The sequence below is a fragment of the Hylobates moloch genome, unplaced genomic scaffold (assembly GCF_009828535.3).
Source record: "Hylobates moloch isolate HMO894 unplaced genomic scaffold, HMol_V3 SCAFFOLD_17, whole genome shotgun sequence".
Taxonomy (NCBI): domain Eukaryota; kingdom Metazoa; phylum Chordata; class Mammalia; order Primates; family Hylobatidae; genus Hylobates; species Hylobates moloch.
The window spans coordinates 83,661,953-83,689,710 of NW_026652292.1; the positions used below are offsets into that span (position 1 = coordinate 83,661,953).

Below are 27,758 nucleotides of genomic sequence, written 5' to 3' on the forward strand. Positions count from 1 at the left end.
CTCCACTCCAAGACCACACCCTTCCACTCCTAGGCCCCACCTCTCCACTCCCAGGCCCCCCTTCTTGGCTCCCAGGCCCCACCTCTCCACTCCAAGACCACACCCTTCCACTCCTAGGCCCCACCTCTCCACTCCCAGGCCCTGCCTCTCCATGCTCCATCTTTACTGACTGATATCTGTCACTGGCCTGTCATGCTGACTTTCCTCAAAAACTCATGACATCTACAGTCCGACAGCACATGTCTCTATCAAGCCCAACGAAGATCCCTCTCCAGAACCAGAACTGTTCATGTCCACAAAACACTGGCTGGGTGCTCACCAGCTTGGCTCCTTCCTCCTTTTCCATGCAGACAGCGGTGGGCCCAGGGGGTCCCCAAGTCATGTTGATGCTGCTTCCCCAGCATCTCACAGATGTGCGTTAACTCCTATCCCTGTTGTCTTAGGCCCCAGCCCTTTGACTTGGCTTCCCCTGAGACCCACTGGACTCGAGGCTACTGCCCCTCCTGGACAGTGCTGCCCCAGTCATGTGACTTCTCCACTTTGAAGCTCTTCTGCAGGGAGACTGAGGAGAGAGCAAACAGGCAGAAGCAGGAGACCCTGGAGGGCGGAAGCGGGACACAGTCCCAGATGCCACAACGGGAGCAGGGGAGGAGGCCACTGAGGAGGCCACTGTGGCTCTAAGCAGGCTCAGCCAGGCACAGAGACTGCCAGCCATGCTGACACGTCTGCAGTTGCACAGCGGCTTTACCTGCATGACTTCATCTAACCCAACAGTCCTGACGTGTGCTTCGTGATTATCCTCGTCAAACAGGGAGGAAACGGAGGCAGAGAGACTCAGGGACTGGGCGAATGTGGAGGGCCAGCAGATGAGCAAGGGCAGTCACGTTCCTGACCCCTGATCTGTTAAGGAACTGCCCAGTCGAGGGCAGGAAGCAGGGATGGGCAGCAAAGCCACAGGTGCCTCCCCGAGGAGCTCTAACACTGAGGGGCAGCGGACTCAGCCTCAAAACGGGGGCTGTGGGGAGGTGGGGAGACCAGGGAGGGCTGGGTCCTGGGGAGGCCGGGAGACCACTATCCCTGGTTAACAGATAAGGAAACGAAGGTGTGGCAAGGGCCTGCCGGAGGCCACCTGGCTTGAACGTGCTGGACACCGGCATCCAGGCCTGCAGTTCTGCTGGGGACACCCTTGTGCCTTGTGTGGACATGGCAGGGAGAGCTGCAGCTGTGTACAAGGAGGACAGGGGCCCGAGCGGGTCAGAAGGGTTGGGGAAGCACCAGGACGGGGCGAAGAAGCTGGCCACTGGCCACCTACTCATTGTACCTGAAGACAGAGTCTTCTGTAACTTCACACCTACCACCTTTGGGCTTCAGGATCAGAGGGACAGACATACAGACAGAAAACCCTGCAACTGTGGGCTGTTCCAGGGAAAGGCTGGGAGCACCAGGAAAGGGGGACAGGATGGAGGAGAGGCCCCGTCGGGACACAAAGAACTGCACAAGCCTCCTGGGTATGAGACAGCGGACAGGCAGACACCGGTGCACACCAAGAAAATACAGACCTCACAGTAAAGACCAAAATGGAACCACGATGTTCAGCTGGTGCAAAGTGACTCAGCCTGGGAGTCGGGGCTGGAAGGGAACCAGCAGGGCTGTGCCCACTCTCCTGAGGTTGCCAGGAGGCTGGATGAGGCTGGATCCCTCTGAGGCCCCGTCTGCCTGTCCCTCTATGTCTCTTCATAACTGAGGTGGTTTGGGCTTGTCTGGGATGGGCCTTTAAACACCGGACAGAAGCCCTGGTGACCCACCAGGCTTCAGGGAGCTAACAGTCATGGGGGCACCAACGGTCCCCAGTGTGGACAGCCCTGACACCAGGGGCAAAGGGCATGAATGAAAACAATTATTACATTCATCAATGAAGCAAGTGAACAACGTGATGTCTGTGCTTCCTGAACTGCTTGTAATAAACAGACCCAGGCCTGGCCCAGCAGAGCAGCAATCCGCTGTCTTAAGCACCCACACATCCACACCTGGGACGTCTGTCTTAAACAACTGGCTGTACTTTATCTTATAAAACACACACGAGGGTTCAGCATAATTCACCATGCCACACTGACAGTTGTTTTGCTAAACAAACGTCGTAACTTTCCAACTTATGGTAACATTTTCTCAAAGAAAAATTTAAAATAAATATGTAAAAAGTGAAGTCTTCTACCCATGATAATAATGAAAACCTACCTGAAAATAGAAGAATGCTTGACCAAACCAATAATGCATCACAGTAATCTCAGCTGCATCGTGTCTCAGGGGCTTCCAGATGAATCTAGTCATTAGAGTCTGAATCAAGAGGCTAAATGCTAAGACCGGAAGATTATGTGGTCTAAAGAGCAAGGCTGCCAGAAGAACGAATCCACTATGTATCTCCCATAACCCTACGGTCTTGAGCTTGAAGTCTGCAGCAATGACTTGAGATTTAAGTAAGTCTTTGGTGCCCGTGAACAGAAGGCCGAGGACAAAGACATAAACAAAACGAGCTTCAAGAATACCCCTAAAAAAGAGCAAAACAAGTTAGATTCATTAGCACCAGTGAGAAAAATTCAAAAACATTTTCCCATGAAAAACACACCTATCTCCCTAGGGAACCAGTAAATGTCCCAGCACTGCTGACTAAAGGAGCCGCGGCCCCTCGCTACCCCCCAGGTCCTGTCACGGCAGTGGGCATGTCTCCTCCGCACAGCAGCCCTGAGGAGCCGCCGCCAAAGGCCCACAGGTGTGTCCTCGTGCAGACTCTTCTGCTGGGGTTGGCTTCGGGGAGGATCTTGCTCATTTGGCTCATCTGGTGGCACGACCCAAGCGGTGCCCTTGTGGCCTGCCTGCTTTGCACAGTTAATTTAAAAAACCCAATGCACTAGTGTAAGATTCAACTCTAAGAAACTGCTGTTAAGTTCATAAATGTTCACTGCACAACTGAGCAGATTTAAAGAAGCGTTTGCACATTTACAGGTACACACGCATGCAGTTTTAGGTAAATAAACACCTGCACGTTCACAGGCGCACACGCGTGCAATGGTGCAGTCGTCCAACCCGCGGGCTCTGAGAAAAGGCAGAGCTCTGCTCAGTCCGAGCCCTGCAGCTCACTAGCTCTCCTACTCGGGCATGTCAATCAAGACTTCTGACCCTCGGCTTTGCTAATTGTGAAATGGAGAGAAAATGGTTCTACACTTCACAAAGTCATCCTAGGAATTAAGCAAGGGAATGCAGGGAGTGTTTGGCACACAGTAAGCTCAGTAAAATTAAGTACTCTTATGATAGTTATCTGTAAAGGATACAATTACCCAAAAAATTTCATCTTACAAAACACGGATGTTCCGAAAACATATTTTAAATAAATTTTGTAAATGAAATGCTTCATATAGCCTGCAAAAGCTGATCATTTAAAATAATTATAAATTTTTTATATCATAATAATATTGTGAAAACTTAATTTTCCTATATTAGATTTTCTTAGAAAGCTTTGTACATTAAGAAAGTAAACTTTGATCACTTTAGTTCAAACAGCCTGAGCACTGTATACCATGTGACTGGCAGTGTGGCTGCCAGGAGGGGCCCACATCCTGGCTGAGGAGCTGGGGTCAGGTACCTGGCAACCCCCACAGGCCAAGGTGTGTGCTAAGTTGAGAGTGAATTATAGGCCCATCTGCATTCAAAGAAGGGAGAAATCAGCAAAGGTCCCAATCACTGGAGAAGTTTCATAGAAGAAAAGGGACTGGTTTCTGTGTCAAGAGAGGACGCCAGGGCAGGCAGGGGGATGAGCAGGAGGGGCATCATCCGGGGCCTCTGGTGGGTCCTCCTCCTCCCCTGGCCGGGCAGCGCCTGATCCTGCTCATCCAGGCCCACCCCGCTTCCACCTCCTCTCCAGCCATCCCTGGGCTTCTGAGTGGAGGACAATCGGGAACTGAGTGCAAAGGATTTCAGACTTTCAGTGGATGGCAGGGCCCGGGGGACTGACAGGAGAGCAGCAGCTGTTACAATGATCTAGATCCAGGATGCCCCTGTAGCCAGGACCTATTTACGATCGGGACAGATGGGGACAAAGGACGGAGGCACTTTACAGGAAGAAGGTGAATCAGGCAGTGCGTGTGGAAAGAAAAGGCACGCTGGCTAGTTCTGGACACCAGCAAATTACATGCTGCAGGAAGCAGGCCAGGGAAGGGAAGGGAGCCAAGGTCTTGAGATGAGTGATGCTGAAATTCAGTGTATAGATCTGCGAGGAAATGAGTTTATTCATACGCTGCACCTTAAACACACACCCCCAAATGTAACATCCATTTGGATGAGCCCAAAGTCTCAGATTCCAAAGTCAACAGCCTTTGAGATATCTCCACAGAACACCACTGGTAGCTGCCCGTCAGCATCCTCTCTGCACCAGGCCCCAGCCTCGGATGACGGCCTGCTACACTCTCACTGCCTCAGCCAGGCCTCAGCTCACCCTGACTCCCACCCCTTACTCCCCACTCAGCCAGGAAGTATTTCCAGGGGTGCCCCCGGAGCCCCAAGGCCACCCCTCAGGCTGGCCACAGCCCTCAGCAGTCACCTTGACTTTTGCTGTGATTAGAAAAGCAACACTTATTAACTCTAGACATTGCTAAGATACAAAAATAAGTAAAAAGCAAGACCACAATCTTATGATTTCAGGTCCTAAATATAATCACCAGTATTTTAAGTATGTTGTCTTTCATATAAGTATGAAAAAAAAAACAAACAGGTACACAATTAGTAAGCTGGGGTCACACTACCATTTTACAGCCCACTGTTCCACAACATGCTTCTCTGTTCTGTAAAAACAGGCTGCCTAACAGCCAGAAGACCCCTTTACAGAGCACCAACCTCACTGGGAGGATCACCGTATTGCTGCTGGATAATTACCCTGGTTGTTCCTTTTTGCAAGTGTGAAGGACACTTCGGTGGACATGCCTCTGTCCCATCCCAGGCTCCTGCCTCTGCTTATATTCTTGAGATAAATGGAAACAGTCAGCTATTTAAATTTAAATAGAGGGTCACCCACATGTTACAAGCTGCCCTCCAAAACGGCCTCTGCTCATCCCACTCCTGTGTTCACCACCACAACACAATTAAAATCAGAAACACGGTTGCTTTGACACAAAGAAAATGGCCCTCCTGGCTGAGCCCTCCCACCAATCAACAGGAGCTCCTGGCCCCTCACGGGCGCTCGTTATAAATTATGAGGACGGTCTGATTTTCCAGCAAGCTTCATTTTCCAGCTGCTGGGAAACATCCACTCATCATCCTCATCAGCAATTACACCCTGACCAGGAAAACAGAACCCTGGCCATCCCGTGCTGCCACTGACTTAGAAACCGATTCACGCTCATCTGTCTGTCCCATCACACACCCTGAAGGTTTTATTTTAAATTAAAAAAATCTTACTTCCAAGTGATTTCTCTCCTAAAAGTAACACATAAAACATAAAAAGTGCTAACAACGTGGCTGGTTGAGGTTTTCTTAGTTACACTCCAGTAGCTGTTGACACAATCACGATTGACAAACACCAAACTCCAGTGCTCTGAAGACTGGCTTGGTCTTCTCAGTTCATCAAAGAGTAAAGTGGTTCCACGCGCCCTGTGTCCGCCAGTTCATCAAAGAGTAAAATGGCTCTACGCACCCCGTGTCTGCCACGCACTTACTTGGAAATGTCCTTGCTGTCCGGCCGCCACGGGAACCGGACACTCCCAATGGCCGCCCGGTAGCAGTAGACGCCCAGCAGCCCCAGCGCCAGGGCAGCCTTGGACACAGGCGAGCACCCCCTCTGCACCAGCACAAAAACTACGAGGAGGGAGAGGGCAGCCAGGACAGAGAGCTCGGCTTTGTGGTCAGAGCTGAAATGAGATGGAAAATGCCAGCATTACAGCAAACAAACAGCAACGAGATCAATCTACACCGAGTGGCTTTCAAAGAACTGTATTAAAAAATAGCTGATTTTCCCAAAAACCAAAGATTACATGAAATTGTTGGTTTTTATTTTCAAACAAAGGTTCTTAAAGTGTAACAAATAAAAGATGGTCAACCTCGGTGGGGTGTGGTGGCTCACGCCTGCAATCCCAGCACTTTAGGGTGCCAACACAGAAGGATCGCTTGAGGCCAGGAGTTTGAGACCAGTCTGGGCCACATGGTGAGACCTCATTTTATTTAAAAAAAAAAAAAAAAAAAAGACAGTCAACTCGAACTCCCACTTCTCATTCACAAACGGGTCTCCCACCATCAGATCTGGATGCCCAGAGGCCAGGTGGTGACAAACAGAAACCGTCCTCTTGTTCCCTGGTACCCTCGGGGTCAGCCCTGCACCTACCAGTTCACCTCCTCTCTCCTGCCTTCTCCCATTAACTCAGTAACGCACGATATGTCCCTAGAGCCACATGGCCTCTCACAGGGTCTGCTGTCACCCGCTCCTGGGTGAGGAGATGGTGCAGAGGTTGACAGCTTGTCAGAGGGCAGAGCCCGGAGTCCTGACCGCACTGTGGTGCAGCAGCAGCCAGCCCTGGCCTGAGTGAGGGCGGGGAAGGCCGGGCTCCCTTCTGTTTCTCTCACTGCAGCTCCCACTTTGAAGCCTCCCAGGATGACAGGGGGAGACTGGGGCCACAAAGGGGCCTGGGCCTCACCCCGGGAAGGGGTACCTGGGTGTTTGTGTATTGTTGCTTTTTAAATGGCACGTGTTTTTACACAATCTTCAGGATTGTTATAATAATAAAGTAGAACATTTATAACAATATAATTGTTACTGTCATAGAAATTGTATGAATGTGGGCTGCCTCAAAATACTGTAATATTTTCAGATATGGTTGACCTCGCGTAAGCAAAACTGCGGATAATGCGGTTGGGGGTGGCTCTTGCACGTGGGGTGGAAAGCCAGCCAATTCTCTCCTAATGCTTTAATTTTCCAGGAAAGAAAGAAACAAGGTGTCACGGTGCTATTCCGGGACACGGAGCTCCGTGACACACCCGGCTGCTCTACATGCCTGGGATCCGACCCTGATGCTGGCGTGCCCAGCGCAACCTCCCACCAGCCCGTCCCCGCTCCGCTTCCTCACCTCTGGAGTGGGGACCAACCAAAGTCCCCTCTCCAGGGTTTCTCTGGAAAGGAAACGTGTAGGCACACGGCAGGCAGACAGAAGGACCCATCTGTGATGACTTGGCTAACCGAGGTTTTAGTAATTTAGTTAATGCTTAGCCTCCCACAAGAATTAATCAGAAGAATCTGTAATTTCGCAGCTTCTGATGTAAATTTACAAGTATCTTCCAAAAGAACTGTGGCACTAACGTGGCCCCAGGAATCCTCACGTGCTCACCAAGACTGAGTCTCGTCATTCAATTCTGCTTCTCTGCCTCAGCAGGTATGAAGTCACACCCTGTCATTTAACGGAAGTGCCCTCATTACTAGGACTGGGCATTTCTCTTTTCCTTCTGCTGCCATTTCTTACAGGAGTTCTCTGCAGTGAGGGGACCACAACCTGTGCCTGTTACTCTCGCCGCAGATACTCCCATTGCGCTATTCTTTTTTTACTTTAGTTTCCTAAGTCTTCACTGCCAGACAATTAAAATTTAAGTCTAGGCAAATCTTAATTATTTTTCTGTCCTGGTTTCTTCTACTTATTTGGAGCCTTGCCTGAAATGATTTGCTACATGATTTGCTACACTTTCTAGGTGGTTTCCAGTCGCCAGTGAAAGGCTCAGGAGGTGGCTGATTCCCCCACACAGCTCTGCCCCTTCAGGATGAGGAGAGAGAAAAGGGAGGATGGAGAGGAGAAAGGAGCTTTGCTAAGGGCAAAGCTGGCCCACAGAGGCTGCACCCACCTTGCCTGGCTGACCCCGTCCTTCCTGCTGCCCTGGGGATCATCAGCAGCAGGATAGGAGTCTGGGGGAATGACATGGCTTAGATGTTTGTCCACTGCAAATCTCACATTGAAGTTGGACCTTCAGGCTGGGCGCGGTGGCTCACACCTGTAATCCCAGCACTTTGGGAGGCCGAGGTGGGTGGATCACTTGAGGTCAGGAGTTCGAGGCCAGCCCAGCCAACATGGTGACACCCCGTCTCCACTAAAAACACAAAAATTAGCCAGGCATGGTGGCGGGCACCTGTTATCCCAGCTACTCAGGGGGCTGAGACAGGAGAATCTCTTGAACCCGGGGGGCAGAGGTTGCAGTAAGCCAAGATGGTACCACTGCACTCCAGCATGGGCAACAGAGTGAAACTCCGTTTCAAAAAAAAAGACATTGGACCTCCAGTGTTGGAAGTCAGCCTGGTGGGAGATGTGTGGGTCATGGGGGCAGATTCCTCACAAATGGCTTGGTGCCATCTTCGCAGTAATGAGTGCATTCTCGCTCTGGCTGTTCACAAGAGAGCTGATGTTTAAAAGCGCTGGACACCTCCCCCATCCCGCTCTTTCTCCTGCTCTTGCTACGTGAAGTGCTGGCTCCTGCTTTGCCCTCGCCATGACTGCCAGTTTCCTGAGGCCTCTCCAGGAGCAGATGCCGACACCATGCCTCCCGTGCAGCCTGCAGAGCTGAGAGCCAAGATGAACCTCTTTCCTTACACCTGACCCGGCCTCAGGTATTTCTTTATAGCAACACAGGAACGGCCTGACACAGGGAGACGCTGAGTGATGGGCGGGGGGCACGCAGCCAGGGCACGGACGGGGCATCCGGAACAAGCCCCTAGCAAGCTTCACCCCCAAATAGCATCTTTACTATATAATGACCATTGAAACAGAAGTTTTCAATCATGAACAGTTACGGTGGTTCAGCACTAATAAATGAAACCTGTTAGGCTAACCCCCAAATAAATTCACTTCTCAGCACTGATTCTAGTATCTAGTAAAACATTAGTTTTGGTGTATTTTCCCAATTCTTCAGATCTCAAATACTATCCCATTCTTAATATGAAAAATGGCCTCAATTTAGAAAAAGAAGAGCTTGGCAGGGGACCAATGGGCCGTAGAAAGTCTGGCCTGTGGCCACGGGCCCACGATCTCACCTGGTGAGCCAGTGGCCGAGGTCAGGCCGGTGAGCCCACTGCACACCTGTCTGGTTTAGGGAGCGCAGCAGCCGGCAGCAGGCCAGTATTAGCCACGGACTGGCCAGCACCATCCACTTCTCGCGGCCTCTGAGCACTTTGGAGGTAGAGGGGCTTCTGTGGCCTTTGTCTCGCTCCAGCACATCATAGCCAGGCCCGTCCTGCCACGTTGCTGTGGCCCCATCAAGCCCTTGTTCCACGCGGAGGCCACATGGAGGCTCACCGTCATCTCCCAGAAAGTAGTTCCTGTAGGTTTCTTGGCTCAGAGCTAGACACAGGGTGTTCACGAGGAAGTACCAGGTCTGGTGCTCCTCCTCCACAAAGCTGCTGGCGCCCAGGCTCAAGACGTGGCCCGCCGTCCCCAACAGAATAAGAAGGTCTAGCTCTGACCACCTTGAGCTGGGATGCACGGGGTTCTGTGAAAAGGAAAGTGCACTTTGTAAGAGACGGTCTGATAACCACACACATCTTGCTGCATGTCAAGTCCTTGCCCACAGCAGCGAATGCCCTGGACACACACCGTTGTTCCTCACACCCAGCACCTGGGCCCCTACTCTGGAACAGCCCGTCTGCTCCAATGGCAAGAACCTTCCTCTTGGGACGCAGCCTGCAGGAGTGGAGACGCCCTCAGCCCAGGCAGGGGAGCCGGACACCACACGGCCAGCCAGCTGTTCTCACACTGGACTGCAAGTCCCAAGCTGAGTGACAAAGACTGAAAATGGTCAGAACCCTCTGGGCAGTGATGCAGCCCAAAGAGCTTGCCCAGAGGCTCCCGGACCTGGCCCTCCACGCTCCCGCTTCCAGGATCTAGAAGAGCTTAGGTCTTCAGATGCGTGTCGCCAGTTCCTGCTTCTTGAAACCAAAGAACCTCAACAATACATCCCACCAAACCAGATCTCGAATTTCTCCAGGAATATTCTAGAAATCCAGAACGTTTCCACTAAAACGGTTAATTCTGTTGAAATGACAAAGTTGTCGTCACAGTACTATCTCTTAAATATACTAACTTAAAGCAGTCAAAAGTAAAGATGAGGACTCAATTATTGCCGTTTATTCTTTTGATAACTATATATTGCGGGCAGCTAGGTACTAATTCAATAGTGGGAGAGACAGCATGAGCCCAGATGGGCCCGAGGTGCAAGCGTGGGCGCAGATCATCCTGGCTCCGAGGAAGCCCGTGGCCTGATGACAACGCTGTGAGTGTCTCGGTCAGACACTCGGCACAGGGCCTCTGATGGCTCAAGCCAAGAGGGGATGGGGGCTGCACAGGGTTGGGGTGGGGGCCCAACAGTCCTGCTGCCACTGCAGTGGTTCCCTTGATCCTGGGCTCTGTGGATCTGAGTGCGACCATCCGCCTCTTCCTCACTGCCTCACCACCACTCCCCAGCTAACGAATGAAGGTGTCCGAGGCCAAAGACTAAGAATTCCAACAGAAAACGTCCGCCTTGGAAAGAAATCTGGACCTGATGAGGCAGGGTGCATTCTGGAGGTGGCAGGATGAGTGGTGCAACCAAGTCTCCTTCTGACCCTCCTGAGTGTCCTGGCCGATTGTCTCCTTTGCTCAGCTGCAGCTCCCACACCTCTGCTGGGAGGCTGTCTGATTCACACATCCCCTCAGTGGGGGCTCATTCCTCTGTGACCACCAGCTCTTTACAGTCACCTTGGTAACCGTCGCAGGAACCTAGCTTTCTAAGAACTAAGGCATCTGCCCTGACAGCACAGATGTGAACACCTGTGTCAGGACACCCAGAGGCCTGGGATAAGGCTGCTCCACATCCTTCCCTGAGGCCCTCTCCAGGGCACTGCCAGCACTTGGCACACAGCAGGTGTTCAACCAAAGTCCGGTAAATGAAAGGCAGCCTGAAATAACAACAGCCTGAGCAGAAGGACCACGTCACGTTCCCAGGAACCAGCCGTACGTACCTTCCTTGGGGTGTTTCCACCCACGAGCACGTTGGTCAGAACAGACGCAATCACACACAGCAGCGCCGAGGCCAGCACCATCACCCCCCCTGCTGCCAGCCACGAGAGGCCACAGAAGTAGCACGAACTTTCGGCTGAGGTGCACACAATGACGTGAACGGCCGAAAGAACCAGGATCACCAAATAAAAGAGCAGAGAAAACCCAGGAGATGACAGTGGGACTTCCAGCTCAGCCTTTCTGTGCAGTGCCTGTGGGACGCTGAGCAGGAGCAGGGTGAGAACCTGGAACAGAGAAACAGCAGCGTCCACAGACTGCTGGGCTTGGAGAAACCCACTTAAAAATAAGCCCAGCTCCCGCTCTCGTGTCAGCTGTCCACACAGTAAAAACAGAAAAGAAAGCTCAGGAAAAGACGATTCCTAATTAACTGCCCCAAAATGCATGGCGTGATTTTATCACCTGCAGCAATACTGAGTGAGGCCAATTGACACTGACAATACTCTGGGTCTTGTCACAAATCAGGACACACCACGAAAGAGTTAAACAAGAAAATTACTATTTTCCCATTTTTAATAACAGCAATATATATATATATATATATTTAAAACTATAAATATTTGGCTGAGTTATCAAATCAATGCAACACCTGAGCCACGACTGTGTGAGCATCTGTACCTCCAAAACCACGACAGTCCCCACCATCATCGAATAGATGTCGTACTGGGCCACTTGTGCGCTCAGGGACAAGCTCAGCGTCTTCAGAGCATCCAGGTACTGCCTGAGAACCTTGGAGCCCAGGTTGAACAGGACTTCTGAATGCTTTTCCTCCAAGTACAGTCTGATCCAGTTCCCATGCAATCTTTCTGACATTTTAAACTGCTCAAACCCAGGATCTATTAAGAAGACAGAAAGGTTACATGCGCGCGCACACACCGTGAACACAGATATATATATGTATACACACAATCTCAAAGTATTCAGTTATGCATGGCACACGGCAAAGCCTTCACTTTTTAGAACTGACACTTAATGAAGATGAATCATTCCTTTGGGTGGGGGGTCTGCAATGCCTTCTGTAAAGCCGGGAAAGCTGCCGATGTGCATCCATCTGCCCTCCAGCGATATGGGCCTTGGTCCTTGGCATACACCTCACGGATGGCAGTGACTGCGCCCCGTGCTGCCTGGCCTCTTTCTCTGCCTCCCTCATCGCTCTTACTTCCTCCTCCCTGTTCTGTCTCTTTCCACTCTCTCCTTCTTGTCAACGTGCAATATAAGAACAATCCTGAAATGCATTATGTCAACAGTCAGGTTTTACAGAGTCTTTCTAACTCTTACAGCACTGTATGGGGACTGGGCAGGCAGCGGCCTGACCCTTCTCCGCCACACCCACTTCCCCATTGCAGACTGGCCCTTCCCGACCTCTAACATCTCTTGTTCTGCAGCCTGGGTTACTTCCTCACATCCTCTTTGGAAAGAGAGAGCAGTTTCCAGCCCTCTCTGCTCACAAGGGTGAGTTCTGCTGGGCGCGTGTATGCCCTGCCTCTGGATGGAGCCCTGCCCCTCTGCTATGGCGCCTTCTTTTAGACCACAGTGCCATGCTGCTCACGGCACAGCTGATGTCCTTTCTTTCCAGAGCTGGCTGATGCGTGAGCCTCTGCCTGGACCACACTCACTTGTGATTAGACTGGTCTGCAAAGCAACAACTTCCTTCCCGAGACCCCCTCGGTATTCGACATGAGCTTCTTCCTCCAGAAGAGACAAGCCAAGGAGGCTCGCCCCACCCTGTGGCTCTGCATGCCCCAGGCCTGCTATCACAGCAGTGAAAGAGCTGCCACAGGCGCTCGAGCCACTGAGGTCCAGGGTGCTGTGGCACAAGTCCCTGAGCGTGAACTCACACGCCTGCAGGCCTACCCCACTGCTGCCGGCACCAGGTCCCTAAGCGTGAACCCACATGCCCGCAGGCCCACCCCACTGCTGCCAGCACCAGGTCCCTGAGCCCTCTCTGCTCACAAGGGTGAGCTCTGCTGGGCGCATGGGGAGACATAGCATGGCGAGCAAGCAGGTGCAATCCTTGCCTGCTGGGGCTTGGATCCAGTAGGGCTCACAGGCACGCATGCACGCACGCACACACACAAGCGTAATTACAAACTGTGACTGCATTACAGTTGTAATTACAAGTTTCCCAGGAAGGAAGAGCAGAGGGTATCAATGAGGGATTTTGGTAATGGGGAGGAACTGATTTTAGATTGGGAGTGGGTGCTGGACCAGGAAGGTCCGATATTTACGCTGAAATGTAAACGGTGCCCAGGAATTCGCCAGGCAAAAAACTGCAGGAAGACCATCAAGTTGATGGGAACAGCACGTGCAAAAGTCCAGAGGCGAGAAGAAGCTGGTCTCACTACACTGAGAGAGCCGGGTGGGCACAACGCCTCCAACAGACTGGACGCCACCGAAGGACTGCACGGGCCTGGCTGTGGGTTCTAAAACGTATTTCAGCGTCAGAACACACACCCCATTTTGTTTTAGGAAATATGATCCCCAGCGGTGTAGACAATGGGCCGCCAAGGGGGGTCCCAGACGCTGTGGCTGTGTTTTCAGTCAAGGGAGGCTCCTGCATTCCTTTAACAGGCTGGTTTCCTCTCACACCCACTGTGGTCCCAGCTTCCCCCGGCCACTACTTCTGGAACCGGCAAGTAACCCTTCCACTGTTGTTTTGATTTTGTTGGTATCTTTTTTGTTTTGTTTTTCGAGACAGAGTTGCTCTGTGGCCCAGGCTGGAGTGCAGTGGCGCCATCTCAGCTCACTGCAACCTCCGCCTCCCGGGTTCACGCCATTCTCCTGCCTCAGCCTCCTGTAGCTGGGATTACAGGCACCCGCCACCACGCCCAACTAATTTTTTGTATTTTTAGTAGAGACGGGGTTTCACCGTGTTAGCCAGGATGGTCTCCATCTCCTGACCTCGTGATCTGCCCGCCTCGGCCTCCCAAAGTGCTGGGATTACAGGCGTGCTCGGCCGATTTTGTTGCTGTTTTTATCACTCTTAGCGTAGAAAAAAGGACACATTAACAAAACAAGCAATATGCAAAAGCTACCAAACTCATACTATTTTTTAAAAAACCAAAAGCACAAGTCACCGTTGTTCCTGGTCTTGACTAAAATGTCTCCATGGCCAAAGTCCTCCACCTGGCCACCTCACAGGGTGAGAGCTGGTGCTCGGTGGGGCCTCCAGCCACTCATCATGTCCGGTTCCCAAGCACTCCTTGGCTGGCCGGGTTTGTCTTCCACACGTGACTCTAGGAGGCCGGTTTACACCTCAGCGCAAGCTTGTGGACGCTCACTCTACTTGTAGTAATAGTATCCCTCTACTTCAAGCAGGGACATCTACCAACACCACATTAACTGCTGCCCCCAAATAAGAGTCGACTTCCTCCAGGCTCTCAAAGGAGCCTCAGTGTCAAACATGATTCTTTGATGAACACGATGCGTCAGAGCCAACTGTCTGAAGGCGTCCCAGGGAGACAAACGTTCCTCTCCTGGATCTTTCCTGTAGCTGTCTCCTGGCACCTCCCTTGGCCCCACGCCCGCCTCAGGCAACTCCACCTCCTACTCCCATTAGAGTCACAGTGTCTGCTGCCTGAGGCTCTCGCCTGCCCAGTACCAGCCAGGCCCTCCCCAGCTCTCCATCTGATGAAGCCACTCATCATCCCCCACGGCCAGATCCAAAGCTCACTTCTCAATTCCTGATTTTATTCGATACCAACCTTTGACGCAGCTGCCCACTCCCTGCTTCCTGAAATTACTTCTTTACCTGGCTTCCTGGACACCAACACCCCCACTCACAAGCACCTGCCTTGCAGAACTGTTCCTCCTAAGTCGTGCCCTCCTGAGGAAATTATTACTCTGTTCCTTCGCTTTCAGCTGAAAGCCCCGGAGTCGTACCTAACGCCTCTGGTCTGCTCGTACCCAATATCGCAGCATATGAGCAAATCCTGTCTTCATGACCTTCAAAATTTTTCCAGAATGCAACCACTTCTCCACCGCCACTGCCTGGGTCCTGGCCACCCTCACCTCTCACAGAAGTACAGCCACTGTCTCCTGACTGGTCTCCTCCTACAGCACAAAACAGAATCCTCCACGAGGGCACCTGAGACAGCCTTTGAAAATGCGAGTGGAAGACTGTGGCCCTCACCAAACCCTGCAGCAGCTCCCCACTTAACTCCGAACACAAGTGCAAGCCCCTCCAGTGCCTAGGGGCCCTCATGCCTTAATGCCATCTCCTCTGCCCTGCCCTTGCCACTCTGGCCCCTGCTCTCTGACCATCCCCTGAATGTGCACCCCATGGAGGACCCTGTCTGCTGCCCCCACAGCCTGTAATGTGCCCTCCCAGATGGCCAGCGGCCAGCCTGCCCCAGCGGCTCCCCCAGCTGCTTCACTTCCCACCCCACGCCTGTTTATTCTTTTTTTTTTTTTTTTTGAGGCAGAGTCTCGCTCTGTTGCCAGGCTGGAGTGCAGTGGTGCAATCTTAGTTCACTGCAACCTCCACCTCCTGGGTTCAAGCGATTCTCCTGCCTCAGCCTCCTGAGTAGCTGGGATTACAGGTGCCTGCCATCATGCCTGGCTAATTTTTGTATATTTAGTAGAGACGCGGTTTCACTGTGTTAGTCAGGCTGGTCTTGAACTCTTGACTTCATGATCTGCCTGCCTCGGCCTCCCAAAGTGCTGGGATTACAAGCGTTAGCCACCGCACCCGGCCCTGTTTATTCTTTTCCTAAGGTAGTCATCACCATCGGCCATCGATCACTTCCTTTTCTCTCCTCCCTCTGGAAGGTTCCATGAGGGCAGAGCCTCGTACCTGCTGTGTCTCCAGTACCTGTAACAGCCTCTCATTCATAACAAGATCCTGGTAAATAGTTGTTGAATGAATAAATTTATGAAAGAACTTTAGATAACCGCATCTGAGGGTGTTGCCAATGGTGATAGTTAAAAGTTCTAAGAAAACTGAAACACATCTGTATAATCAAAGAGTAGTGGTGAAAAAATACTCCTGTGACAAACTGCATACCACAGAAACACATCGGAGAAAGATGAGCTCAGTGGAAACACACATCTCTGACAGAGCTCGAAACGGTGAGTTGACTGACCTTTTTCATATGACGGTACATTCTCTTGCAACAGTTTACTAAGCTGCACTGTATTCAAATGTAAAAATCTCAACTGCTCTCTCATTGGTCTTCCTTCCACAACTGGGAATAGGAGGCTCCCTACACTGTCTTTTGGAATCGGTAAGCCAAGTGCTATCGCCAGTGTCGCAGCCACATCCGTCTGTTGGACATGCTTTGGATGTCGGATATCACCTAGAAAAAAGAAAACATTTTAAGTAACAGACTTCTAGAAAGTGTAAGATGGCAGTCATTCTTGAATTAGACCTTCTACAACTAACATGAGCCAAATGGTCTCTTCACACCACTCAACACAGAATCGTACAGGAATCACCTCGCTGCTTGCTGTGTTGATATAGTTACCAAACCCATTCTATGCCAGGGATGGTGTCTTTCCTTCAGTAGCCTGCAATAGGCTGGGAGAGAGGCTCACGTGAGGAATTCCATACAGTGAGGGCTACGAAGCACAGGCTGAACACAGAGGAAGCAGGTGGTCCAGCAGACACGGAGGGACTGTCACTTTGGCAAGGTCAACAGCCAACCCGAGAATGAAGTGAGGCTGGGATCACTGGCAGCCCGGCCCCTCTGGATTCGGAGCGTCCCATGCTCTGCCCTCTGTGAGCACACATGCCGTTGCTCATGGAGAAAATAAACCCTTCACAGCTCCTGGGCAGCTGTGGGTGCCTCTATAGGGGAGTGCAGAATGAGGCAGGTTCAGCTGGGCCAGGTGCTCTAATCAACTTGGACAAGCTGGACATCTGCCTGTTGGCTAAAGCTCAAGCCTGAACAGTGAGTGGCTATCCTACCATCTCCTTGCAAGAATGGCTGTGATGTCAGCATGATGGGCCTAGGCCACTGCTCTGCCACCATCCACTAGAATTTCGGAGGAGAAACTCAACTTGGTCGGAGAGTTTTCATCTGTAAAGACAGCAAACAGCTCCACACCCTGGAATTCAATGTACACCGGCAGGGCGCCAACAGGCCACAGGGACGGCTACTCAGGATAGGTGGTGCGTGAGGTGTCTTTAGATACTCAGGTGTGAGTCTTACTTTGATTGTGGTAAATTTTTTGTAGCAAGTTTTTAATTTGTTCAAATTTATTAATCAGGTCTTGGCCAACTCTCTAATGACGGCTTCTAGGTCATGCTTAGAAAGAACCTTCCACTCTAGTGTGGCCATTTTCTTCCACTACTTCTTTCGTCTAGTATTTTCTTACATTAAGTGCTTTGAGCTGACACAAAAAACAAAACACAAAAACAAAAACAAACCCACCTTAAATTGCTTTTGACCCTCATACTGGTAGTGGCAGTGCTGGCATTGTTATTCTGAGACTGTTGCGTGTCTATTGCGGGATAAAGCCAATGAGTCATTATGTGATATTCTAATTCTATCATATCTGGAGTTGTTGACAACCAAGATTCTAAACTTAGGAAGAAGAAAGTACAGATGTAAGACCTAAGAAGTCAATTTTACAGTTTTGAAGGTGAATCGATACACACACAAGATCATTTTATCTTAAAACAATTTCTTCTTTCTGTCTAGAAACAATGACCAACCACTCAGAGCTAGCACTGATAGCTCTGAGACAGTGGTCTTGAAATACCACCTTCCACTAAAAAGAAGCAGGGCATCCTGGAGAAATCGCTGACTGCAGGTCTCAAGAAGGAAATGTGCACGAGGAAACTGTAGTAAATCAAAGAGTTTTGGGGCTGGGGACCTACAGATTTAGAGACTTAAGAGACACATAAACAAAGCACAGTGTATGGTCTTATTTGTAGCCTGATTCAAACAAGCTGAAACACCTAAAGAGAGAGAGACAGATATTAGAGATATGAACACTACTCAGTGATATTAAGGAATTAACACTATTTTTTAAATGTGATAAGGGTATCAAGATTATGGGGGTAAAGAGCATGTATCTTTTAGAGGTCTGCTTCCAAATAATAAAGGAGAAGGGAAATGAGTGTGGGCACAGATGAAAGAAGATTGGCTGTAATTGGCCAGTAACTGGTGAAGCTGGACTTGGGGGTTTATTATATGACTGTGACTACTGTTCCACATCTAAAATGTTCTGTACTGTAGTCTTTTAAAGACGTTAACATGCTTTGACCTGGATTGACACCGTTGTAAAGAATAAGGCAGAGAGTCTGCGTTACCTTTTTCCGAAAGGTCAGCCGGGGGTATCAGCATCATTTATCGAGCACCACGTCTTTTCTGCACTAATCTGAGATGCCACCTTTGTCAACAAATCCCCAGATACACCGAAGTCTATTCTGGCCTCTGGATTTTGCATCTTTGATTGGTTTGTGGCCAGTTCTTGCCTGCACAAACTATTTTAATAACTGTAATTCTGAAATACAAACACAGGGTAGGCCTGTGGATTGTGCCCCCGACGATGAGGGGCCATGAAAGAAGTTCCAGCACTTCAGAAAACCATTCCCCCAGCCCAGCAGCATCCTTTCACTGCGGTCTCTACCTCCACTGGCTCGCCTGCAGAGTCTTCAACATTCAATCCACAAATGATAGAACATCTGCTAGGTGCCAGGTACCAGGGGGACAGAACAACAAATAGGGCCAAACATTCTAGTAGCAAGAGGCCGAAGATAAAACAGACCCGCTTTGCCCTCTGTGGAAGTCCAGGTACAGGCATGCTCTCCTTCCCACACCCCTTGACTCTGGAGTGGCCAGACCTGTGCTGCCCACACGGGGAGGTCAGCACTCTGGGGGTGGGCAGTGGTGGGCTGAAGGTCTCTGAAGTCACTCACTACACAATCCCAAACTGCTCATTTTCAAAATAATAAACATTTTAACATTCGTTTTTATTAACATAACAAAACAAAAATTTGTGTGCATTTTTAAGATAAAAATCCTTCAGAACTGTATGGAATAGTGTTAAGAGTAGCTCCATGAACTTGCTTATCAATGAAACAAGCATAAATGGTAAAAATTTTAAAAACCACCACTACCACCGTTCACAGTCTCTGGAAATTTTCTAGGGGTACAGAACAAACAAAGAAATCTTCAATCAAGAAAATCCAGGCCGGGCGCGGTGGCTCACACCTGTAATCCCAGCACTTTGGGAGGCTGAGGTGGGCGGATCATGAGGTCAGGAGATCCAGACCACAGTGAAACCCCATCTCTACTAAAAATACAAAAAATTAGCCGGGCGTGGTGGCGGGCGCCTGTAGTCCCAGCTACTTGGGAGGCTGAGGCAGGAGAATGGCATGAACCTGGGAGGCGGAGCTTGCAGTGAGCCAAGAGCGCACCACTGCACTCCAGCCTGGGTGACAGAGCAAGACTCCATCTCAAAAAAAAAAAGTATGATAACTGAAACAGAAAATTCACTAAAGGGGTTTAACAATAGACTTGAACTGGCAGAAGAAAGAACCAGCAATTTAAAGATAGATCAATAGAGATTATGCAATTTAAACAACTGAAAATTTTCCAAATTTGATGAAACACATCAACCTACACATGCAAGAAGCTCAATGAACTCCAAGTTGAGTAAATATAAAATACAGATACATTATAGCAAAAATGGTAAAAGACAAAGAAATGGGAAACCCAATTAGATTAAGGGTTTACTTTTCATCAGAAACCATGGAGGCCAGAAGGTGGTGCGACAGCATGTTCAAAGTGCTGAAAGAAAAAAACAGCCAACCCGGTCTTACAGTCAGCAAAACTATCTTTCCAAAAAGAAGACAAAATAGACATCCCAGATTTTTTCTAAAACAAAAAATTCTTTGCTAGCAAATCTGCCTTACAAGAAATACTAAAAGAAATTCTTCAGGCTGAAAGCCAGTGACTCCAGATCAAATTTCAGAAACGTAAAAAAGCAAAGAGCATCAGTAAAGGTAATTACATAATTATGAAAGACAGTATAAAAGCATTTTCTTCTTTCCTCTCCTGATTTAAAAGCAATTATATAAAACCATATCTATATAATTATGCCATCAGTTTATAACATACAGAAAAGCAACGTATTTGACAATAACGGCACAGAGGTGGCAGGTGGGGGCACAGCTATGCTAGAGTAAGAAAATGACAACATAGGAAAATATACATCCACACAAAAAGCTATACACAAATGATCACGGCATCATTATTCATCACAGCCAGAAAGTGGAAACAACCCAAACGTCCATCACCTTACGAATGGTCAATGAATGTGTTAAATCCATGCAATGGAAGACTATTTAATAACAAAAGGAAATGAAGTCTTCTTCTTTTTTTTTTTTTAAGATGGGGAGTTTCACTCCTGTTGCCCAGGCTGGAGTGCAATGGCACGATCTCGGCTCACTGCAACCTCCACCTCCTGGGCTCAAGTGATTCTCCTGCCTCAGCCTCCCAAGTAGCTGGGGTTACAGGCATGTGCCACCACACCCAGCCAATTTTGTGTTTTTAGTAGAGATGGGGTTTCTCCATGTTGGTCAGGCTGGTCCCAAACTCCCGACCTCAGGTGATCCACCCGCCTCAGCCTCCCAAAGTGCTGAGATTACAGGCGAGAGCCACGGTGCTCAGCCTAGAAATGAAGTCTTGATACATGCTGTAACTATGAACCTGGAAAAACACGATCCTACATGAAAGAAGCTGGGCACACGAGACCATATGGTTCCATTTACACAAAACATGCAGAAGAGGCAAATCCACAGACAATGATGCTGATTACCTAGGGTTGGGGGAGGGAGAGAAGACTGGGCTGGGGAAGAGGAAGGTGGCTGCAGAAGAGTATGGAGTTTCTTTCTGAGGTGAGGAAAATGATGTAAAATTGACTGTGATGATGGTGGCCCAACGCTGTGAGTACACCAGAGTACAGTCCTGGCTCATGAAACAGGTATGATGAGAATAAAGAAAACAAAAGAGAAGCAACTCTCAGGACTGAAGCTGGTGATGCGTTTGGCACTCAGGCAGCCTGCACGCATGCAGCTGCCCCCACCACTCCTAGCTCTGCTCAGGTCAGACATTCAAGATGAAGAAGTGTTGGGAACAAGCCTCCCAAAATCCGGCCTTAAACTGGCCATTAACAGAATCTCTGCAGCACCGTGACATGTTCGTAACAGCCATAACGCCCACGCTGGGAGGTTGTGGGTTTACCAGAATGAGGGCAAGGAACACCTGGCCCACCCAGGGCGGAAAACCGCTTAAAGGCATTCTTAAGCCACAAACAATAGCATGAGCGATCGGTGCCTTAAAGACATGCTCCTGCTGCAGTTAACTAGCCCAACCTATTCCTTTAATTCGGCCCATCCCTTCTTTCCTATAAGGGATACTTTTAGTTAATTTAGTATCTATAGAAACAATCCTAATGACTGGTTTGCTGTTAATAAAAACGTGGGTAAATCTCTCTTCAGGGCTCTCAGCTCTGAGGGCTGTGAGACCCCTAATTTCCCACTTCACACCTCTGTATTTCTGTGTGTGTGTCTTTAATTCCTCTAGCCCCACAGGGTTAAAGTCTCCTGGACTGAGCTGGTCTGGGCAAAGAAGCTTCATAAAAAGATATAAGAGGTCAGGTGGAGATGCTTCCCCAACTAACTCTCACTTAAGTGAAAGGGCCATTCATTCAGCAAATATTTCTCGGCAACTAACATGTGCCAGGCAATGTTTCAGGCTCGTGGTGGACAAAACAGACATGGTCCTGTCCTCATCTGGCTTAAAGTGTAATGTGGAGGCAGATGTTCCATGAATCCCACCAATAAACAGTAAGTCTGCAATGATAAACTACGCCAAGAATGATGAGCGGGGACAGCTAGAGAGATCAATCTGACCGGTGTGGGGCCTATCCATGGCATTTACAACCACAGAGGCAGATGAGACCATATCTCTAGGGCGAATGCAGAATGAAACAAGAAGGCAGTACAGTAAAAAAGACCAGGGAAAGGAAACCAGGCTGGCAAAGGAGAGAAAAGGAGGAAAACCAGAAAGACGTGAGGTCCCAGAAGCTACGGGACCGGCAGCACTAAGGGTGCTGAAGGGTCAGTGAGAGCAGCGCCCAAAAGTGTCTGCTGTGCCTGACGGCACTGCAGAAATAACCGCTGAGCTCACCGCGAGTGAGTCAGCGAGTGTGGCAGCAGAAGCCAGGCGCAAGTGGAAGGCAGGCCGCCGACAGGACAGCAAGGCCAACGGCCGCAAGGGCAGAGTGTGTAGGCTGGCGGCTGAGTCAGGGCACAGGTCAAAGTGGGGTGTGTGTGTTTGGGGCGTGTCTGAATACTGACAGATGGGGCCTCTGTCTGTCCTGCTCTGGCTGGGTCCCATGACTCTTGTTGACACTGCTATTCAATAGATGGTTTACGATAATGCAAACTTTAAAAAAAGCCGAGATATTCACGTTTCCTTCAGTTCACATATGCTGTCCAGATGTCTCTGAGCTACTGGCAATTTTTCTCAACAGTTCCAGATATCCTGGCAGCAACATTCATACAACAAAATTCTGACAAAGAACAATTGTATTTTAAGGATTCGGGGAAGGAATGTAACTTCAGATCCCAAAAGAATAACTGTATTTTAAGGATTTGGGGAAGGAATGTAACTTCAGATCGAAAAGCCTTTTGCCCCATTCATTACTTTTCATTCTCACTGCTCGGGGACTTCAACCTTATGGAGCTTCTAAAAAATAGGTTTTCAAAATTAAAACCAGACTATAGAAAACTAATATAATAGTTTCCAAATGTTAACATTCCTAAATTCTTACCAGGTTTCCTTTCAAACGCAGAACTGATTAAAATCAGAGGTGTATTCACTTCCTCCGTGGAGGAGGCCCCATGACTTCCTGTTTCAGACATGCCATGGTCACCACAAAGAACCAGCAAATTGGGTAAAGGCGTCTCTCTCTCCTACAAGGCAAAGGAAAAACATTTCAACGGCGTTCAGACTGAAGAGAGCACATCACCTTAAGAAGACAATTTTTGGTTTTAGCTTTACTTTATAGAGTTGTTGCTCTTTCTCAATGAATTAGATCTTTTTTTTCCTATGAGCTCATAGCCAGATCACAGGGTTACAGTCAAATAATGTCATAAATGAAGTTCACAGAATTGTACACAGCTCATGGAGCACAGCAGGCTGCATTTCTGCCCTCTGATGGCAGACGGTTTGTATCTGGTTTCTGTCTTTGCCACTGCCAAGCTGTGAGACTCTGGACACATTCTACTCCGTGCCTTGGTCGCCTCATCTGTCAAATGGCATCTCTTTCACAGGACTCTGGTGAGAACACAACACACAGTACAAGGCAAGAGCGCTGAGCCATGCGCGGGCACCCACCAGGCTTCTCTGCCTCTGGGGCTGCAGCCATACAGCCTTTGCTGCTCCGGGACAAGCCAGGCAGGCTGTGCCTGACCCTCGCTGCTGCTCCTCCTGGAACACTTGTGCACAGACCACATGGTCTGCGCCTCCCTCCCTTCAAGTCTCTGCTCACCCTGCACACGTCTTCAGGGAAGCCTTCTCTCAACGCGCTGCTGAAAGCCCCTCCTCCCGCCCTCTGAGTTTCTGCAGCACCCATCACTTCCTCACATACTTATTTACTCATCTTTCTTGTCTCTCCTGGCTAGAACGGGAGCTTCACAAGGGATTATCGACTGCTTTACTGATGCACCCAAATGCATGGACAAAAAGAGTGACATAGAACAGAAAGAGTGACACAGAACACAGTGACACAGAACAGAGAGAGTGACACAGAACAGAAAGAGTGACGCAGAACAGAGAGAGTGACACAGAACAGAAAGAGTGGCACAGAACAGTGACCCAGAAGACACAGAACAGAATGACACAGAAGAGAGAGTGACACAGGACAGAGTGACACAGAACAGAAAGAGTGACACAGAACAGTGACACAGAAGACACAGAACAGAAAGAGTGACACAGAAGAGTGGCACAGAACAGAGAGTGACACAGAACAGAAAGAGTGGCACAGAACAGAGTGACACAGAACAGAAAGAGTGGCACAGAACAGAGAGAGTGACACAGAACAGAAAGAGTGGCACAGAAGGTCTTCGGGAGGTATTAGTTGAATGAATGCATACACCGGTAGGAGTGAGAGCTGCTGTTCTGCAGGGCTGCTGGAAGATGGAGTCAGTGCAGCAGACACTGAGACAGTGCTGCCCATGGCATGCGGCCCCTGGCTGGCTGACTGATGGTGGACATTCACACAGGCACCCTGATAACTCAGGCAGTTGCATTTATTCTAGGCAATATCCACGTGAAACCACATCGGCACGCAGTGTGCGACGGCGAGCCTCACCTTCGACTGCAGCGAGTTGTGGATCTTCATCAGCACGCTGTCCATCTCGCTCAGCTTGTGCCCAATCAGGGGGCTGTTGGGCCCTGAAATGTGGCCAATGTGGTCCAGCCCCAGGTAGTGGAGGATTAATATGTCCCAATCTCCTCTTTTTAATACTTTATCCAAATGCCTCGTGACATTATTATCCACCTTTGAAGGGGAAACACATGTATAAACAGCTCACCTAATTTCCCTGGACCTTCACTCCCCGGGGAAAAGGCAACAGTCATCTTACAGTCTAGGGGTTTATTCAGGTAACAGGATTTGGGGGAGTTGAAACACAACACAATCTATGTCATTAAAAATAAATAAATAGGCTGGACACAGCAGCTTATGCCTATCATCTCAACACTTGAGGAGGCTGAAGCGGGAAGACTGCTTGAGGCCAAGAGTTCAGGACCCGCCTGGGCAACACAGCAAGACCCCATGTCTATAATAAATAAATGAACATTAGCACTGGATTAAACTTTTGCTAATATTGTTTTTATGTTTCTAGGCTATGGATCAAATATATTATACAGATAATTTAAATGAGCAAGGGTTGTTCTGACAAAAATATTTTTCTGTGGGATCACTGCAGGGCTTAATGGGCATAACTAAAGGTGAGCAAATGGGCAAGTTAAATAGATCACAAGTTGTCATGAGGTAACTAAGGGCAAAGGGCAGTTAATTAAAGACAGGACAGTACCCAGCATTAAAGTAACCAGCAGGACGGTGAAGCTGAGGGCATCTACATGTGTCCTACAAGAAGGCTGTTCTTGGAGGGAAAAAGACACAGCACTCAATGATCACATTTATTTCTGAAATAAACACATCATGGAGGAGAGATGAGCAGTTGATCAGCCCCAGACAGAGCTGTCAGCCTGGTGAGCCCTGACCCCTCAGCTAGCTCATCTCCCTCCCACTAAAGAAATCTGCTATGAAGAGAAGTGTTTCTCAGTGATGCCATATATAGTCAGGAAAACTCAGTCTCTAGTTACTTTTCACGTAACTGTGGAAAAGCACCACACTTCGGAACAGGACAGGACTACAGATGCTCCACACGACCCAGCCATCGAGGTGAAGCTGGCTAGACCTCAGGCCAGGTAGGTGTGCTGGTGTGCTCCCGCCTCAGCCCCAGGGTTTGCTTTCTAACACGCGGGTCTAATTTTTGTTGGAAAAGCTCCCGGAAAACCCCCTCAGGACCAGGCCCCACCCAGTCGGCCACCTGCCCTCAGGGCACGATGAGGCTCGGCTTGCAGCAGAACCAACAGACTGTGGAGTCCTACAGCTCTGCCATGTGCAGAGGCTACCAGCCTGTTCTGCCCACCTGGGGAGTCCCCACTCACCCATCACATCTCGGCTCAGATGGCCCCTTGCTGTGTCACCCTTCCTGATCCTCTCTGCCCCTCAACGGCACTCAGCTGTTCCAAGCTTTGGGTTCCATAAAACTCTGCTCACACCTGCTTCAGGTTTGTATTTCTGGGTTGTTAACTGATTATGTGAGTGAATAATTTTTATAACTGTCCATAGTACTCCCTATAAATTAATAAAACCAAATACAGAATAGTATCATCTCTCACTAAGTAATGGTGATGCCAGGCTCTATCTAGTATGATATTCTAGTATGATATATTTTCTTATTTTAAAAACTGACCTCTGTGTAATCTGACACGAAAAATGAGGTTGTTCCATCATATTCCACAAAATGCTTTGGGAATAATTTAACCCAGGTTTCATCTCCATAAAAGATTATTCTTTTTCCAGCTGCTTTTGCTTGTCTTATCACACTGTCTTCCAGCAGCGCGGGAGAATTGAGGTTCCTGATGACATCAACAAAGCCAGGAAGGCTCCCCGTCATCAATGCCTGCAGTCAGAAAATGCAACAATTAGGCCACTGAATCCAAAACCGGAGCATGAAAAGGGCAGTGAAGTTTTTTTTTTGTTTGTTTTTTGTTTTTTTTTGAGACAGGGTCCCTCTATGTTGCTCAGGATGGAGTGCAGTCACGCAATCATGGATCACTGCAGGTTTGAACTCCTGGGCTCAAGTGATCCTCCTACCTTGGCCTCCCAAGTAGCTGGAACTACAGGTGTGTGGCACCATACCCGGCTTTTCGGCTTTTTTTTTTTTTTTTTTTTTTGGTAGATACAGGGTCTCGTTATGTTGCCCAGGCTGGTCTGAAGATTTTTTATGGATAAAACAGGTGAGCATAAAGCTAGGGTATCCCTAGTACTGGTGGCTGGGTCAATGTTAGGACGGTAATTAGGGTAAAGAAGGGAAAGAGGCACATAGATTCTGGTGAAAAACTGTAAACTCAATAGTAACAAAGATAACCATATTGAAGGACATTCATGGCTCCTAATAATCTTTCCAATTGACAGGAGGTTAAAGGAGGCGGCTAGGGATAGAGAGACAACAGCAGCAGCCAGAGAAGCAGCTATGGGTTCGTGACGTAGTTGAAGCAAACGGCAAAGTGAGGTATACATTAGAAACATTAACCTGTGTATTCAAAGCCTCTGCCAGGTTCCCAATTAAGATTCAAATCTCCACGTGACAAGCAAAGTCCATACGACTCCTAACAATCCGGCAATTCCTTTGAGTGGAAAACCAGGATGAAAGCAGTCCTAAAGCGTGAACTTTCAGAAATTTGCAAAGTGAACTGGAGGCCAGGGAGGCCAGTGGGATAGTCTCTTCTGCTCCCACCCTCAATGTGGCCCCATATTTTCTGGGAGGGATGGGAGGTGACATGCCCTCATACCCTTCTGATAATAGAATTGAGTCAAGAATTTCCCGGAGTTTAGCATAGAACCTAAGAGGCCATAGTAATGGGTAACAGATCTCTGTGATTTAGAGTTATACAGCCACCCCAGCCAGCACTGGCATCCTGGAACCTGTGCAGTGAAAATAAACGGGAACCTGGATAACACCAGCAGGTGAAATAATTTTACTAAGGCATCTTTAACGGCAAATAAATGCAAGTATGAATTATCCAGACCTCTGGAATGCCACAGGGAGGAGCTCAGCAAAATCTCTCTCCCAGGAGCAATAATAAAACTGGATGAAACTGTCAAAAGCAACCATTTTAGTGCTTTGGAAATTCACCAAAATTATAGAACAGATTGAGAAGGGCTTATTTAAGAAAAAAACGGAATCTCAGTAAGAACAGCAAGTGCCCATGGTGTTTCCACACAGGGCGGCTCCCACCTCCCTCCTTTCCAGCTCCACGCTGCAGCCACCGAGAAGCCCCACGCCCAGGGAGGGTATGAAAACACATGAGGGTGCTGAAGCACAACCTCTGACCAGTCACTGGCTGACCACTAAGCTATGCGGAGCCAGGGCCAGCA

The 27,758-nt window shown here is 49.1% G+C and overlaps 1 protein-coding gene across 9 annotated transcripts in view; it reads right to left on the reverse strand.

Moving 5' to 3' along the window:
• Positions 1-27,758, reverse strand: part of PIGG (phosphatidylinositol glycan anchor biosynthesis class G) — a 40,733-nt gene that overhangs the window by 7,952 nt on the left and 5,023 nt on the right. For 3 of the 9 annotated variants that reach the window (XM_032135423.2, XM_032135427.2, XM_032135426.2), the window contains exons 3-11: positions 26,071-26,280; positions 24,396-24,584; positions 22,854-22,995; positions 16,148-16,360; positions 11,682-11,899; positions 11,009-11,290; positions 9,047-9,501; positions 5,703-5,894; positions 2,236-2,545 (exon numbers count right to left, since the gene is read on the reverse strand). In XM_032135423.2, the coding sequence (XP_031991314.1) occupies positions 2,236-2,545; positions 5,703-5,894; positions 9,047-9,501; positions 11,009-11,290; positions 11,682-11,899; positions 16,148-16,360; positions 22,854-22,995; positions 24,396-24,584; positions 26,071-26,280 (2,211 nt within the window). Of the gene's footprint in view, positions 1-2,235; positions 2,546-5,702; positions 5,895-9,046; positions 9,502-11,008; positions 11,291-11,652; positions 11,900-16,147; positions 16,361-17,437; positions 18,473-22,853; positions 22,996-24,395; positions 24,585-26,070; positions 26,281-27,758 lie in introns of those variants that run through there. The other 6 variants (XM_032135424.2, XM_058429972.1, XM_058429973.1 and 3 more) reach the window with 6 other exon arrangements.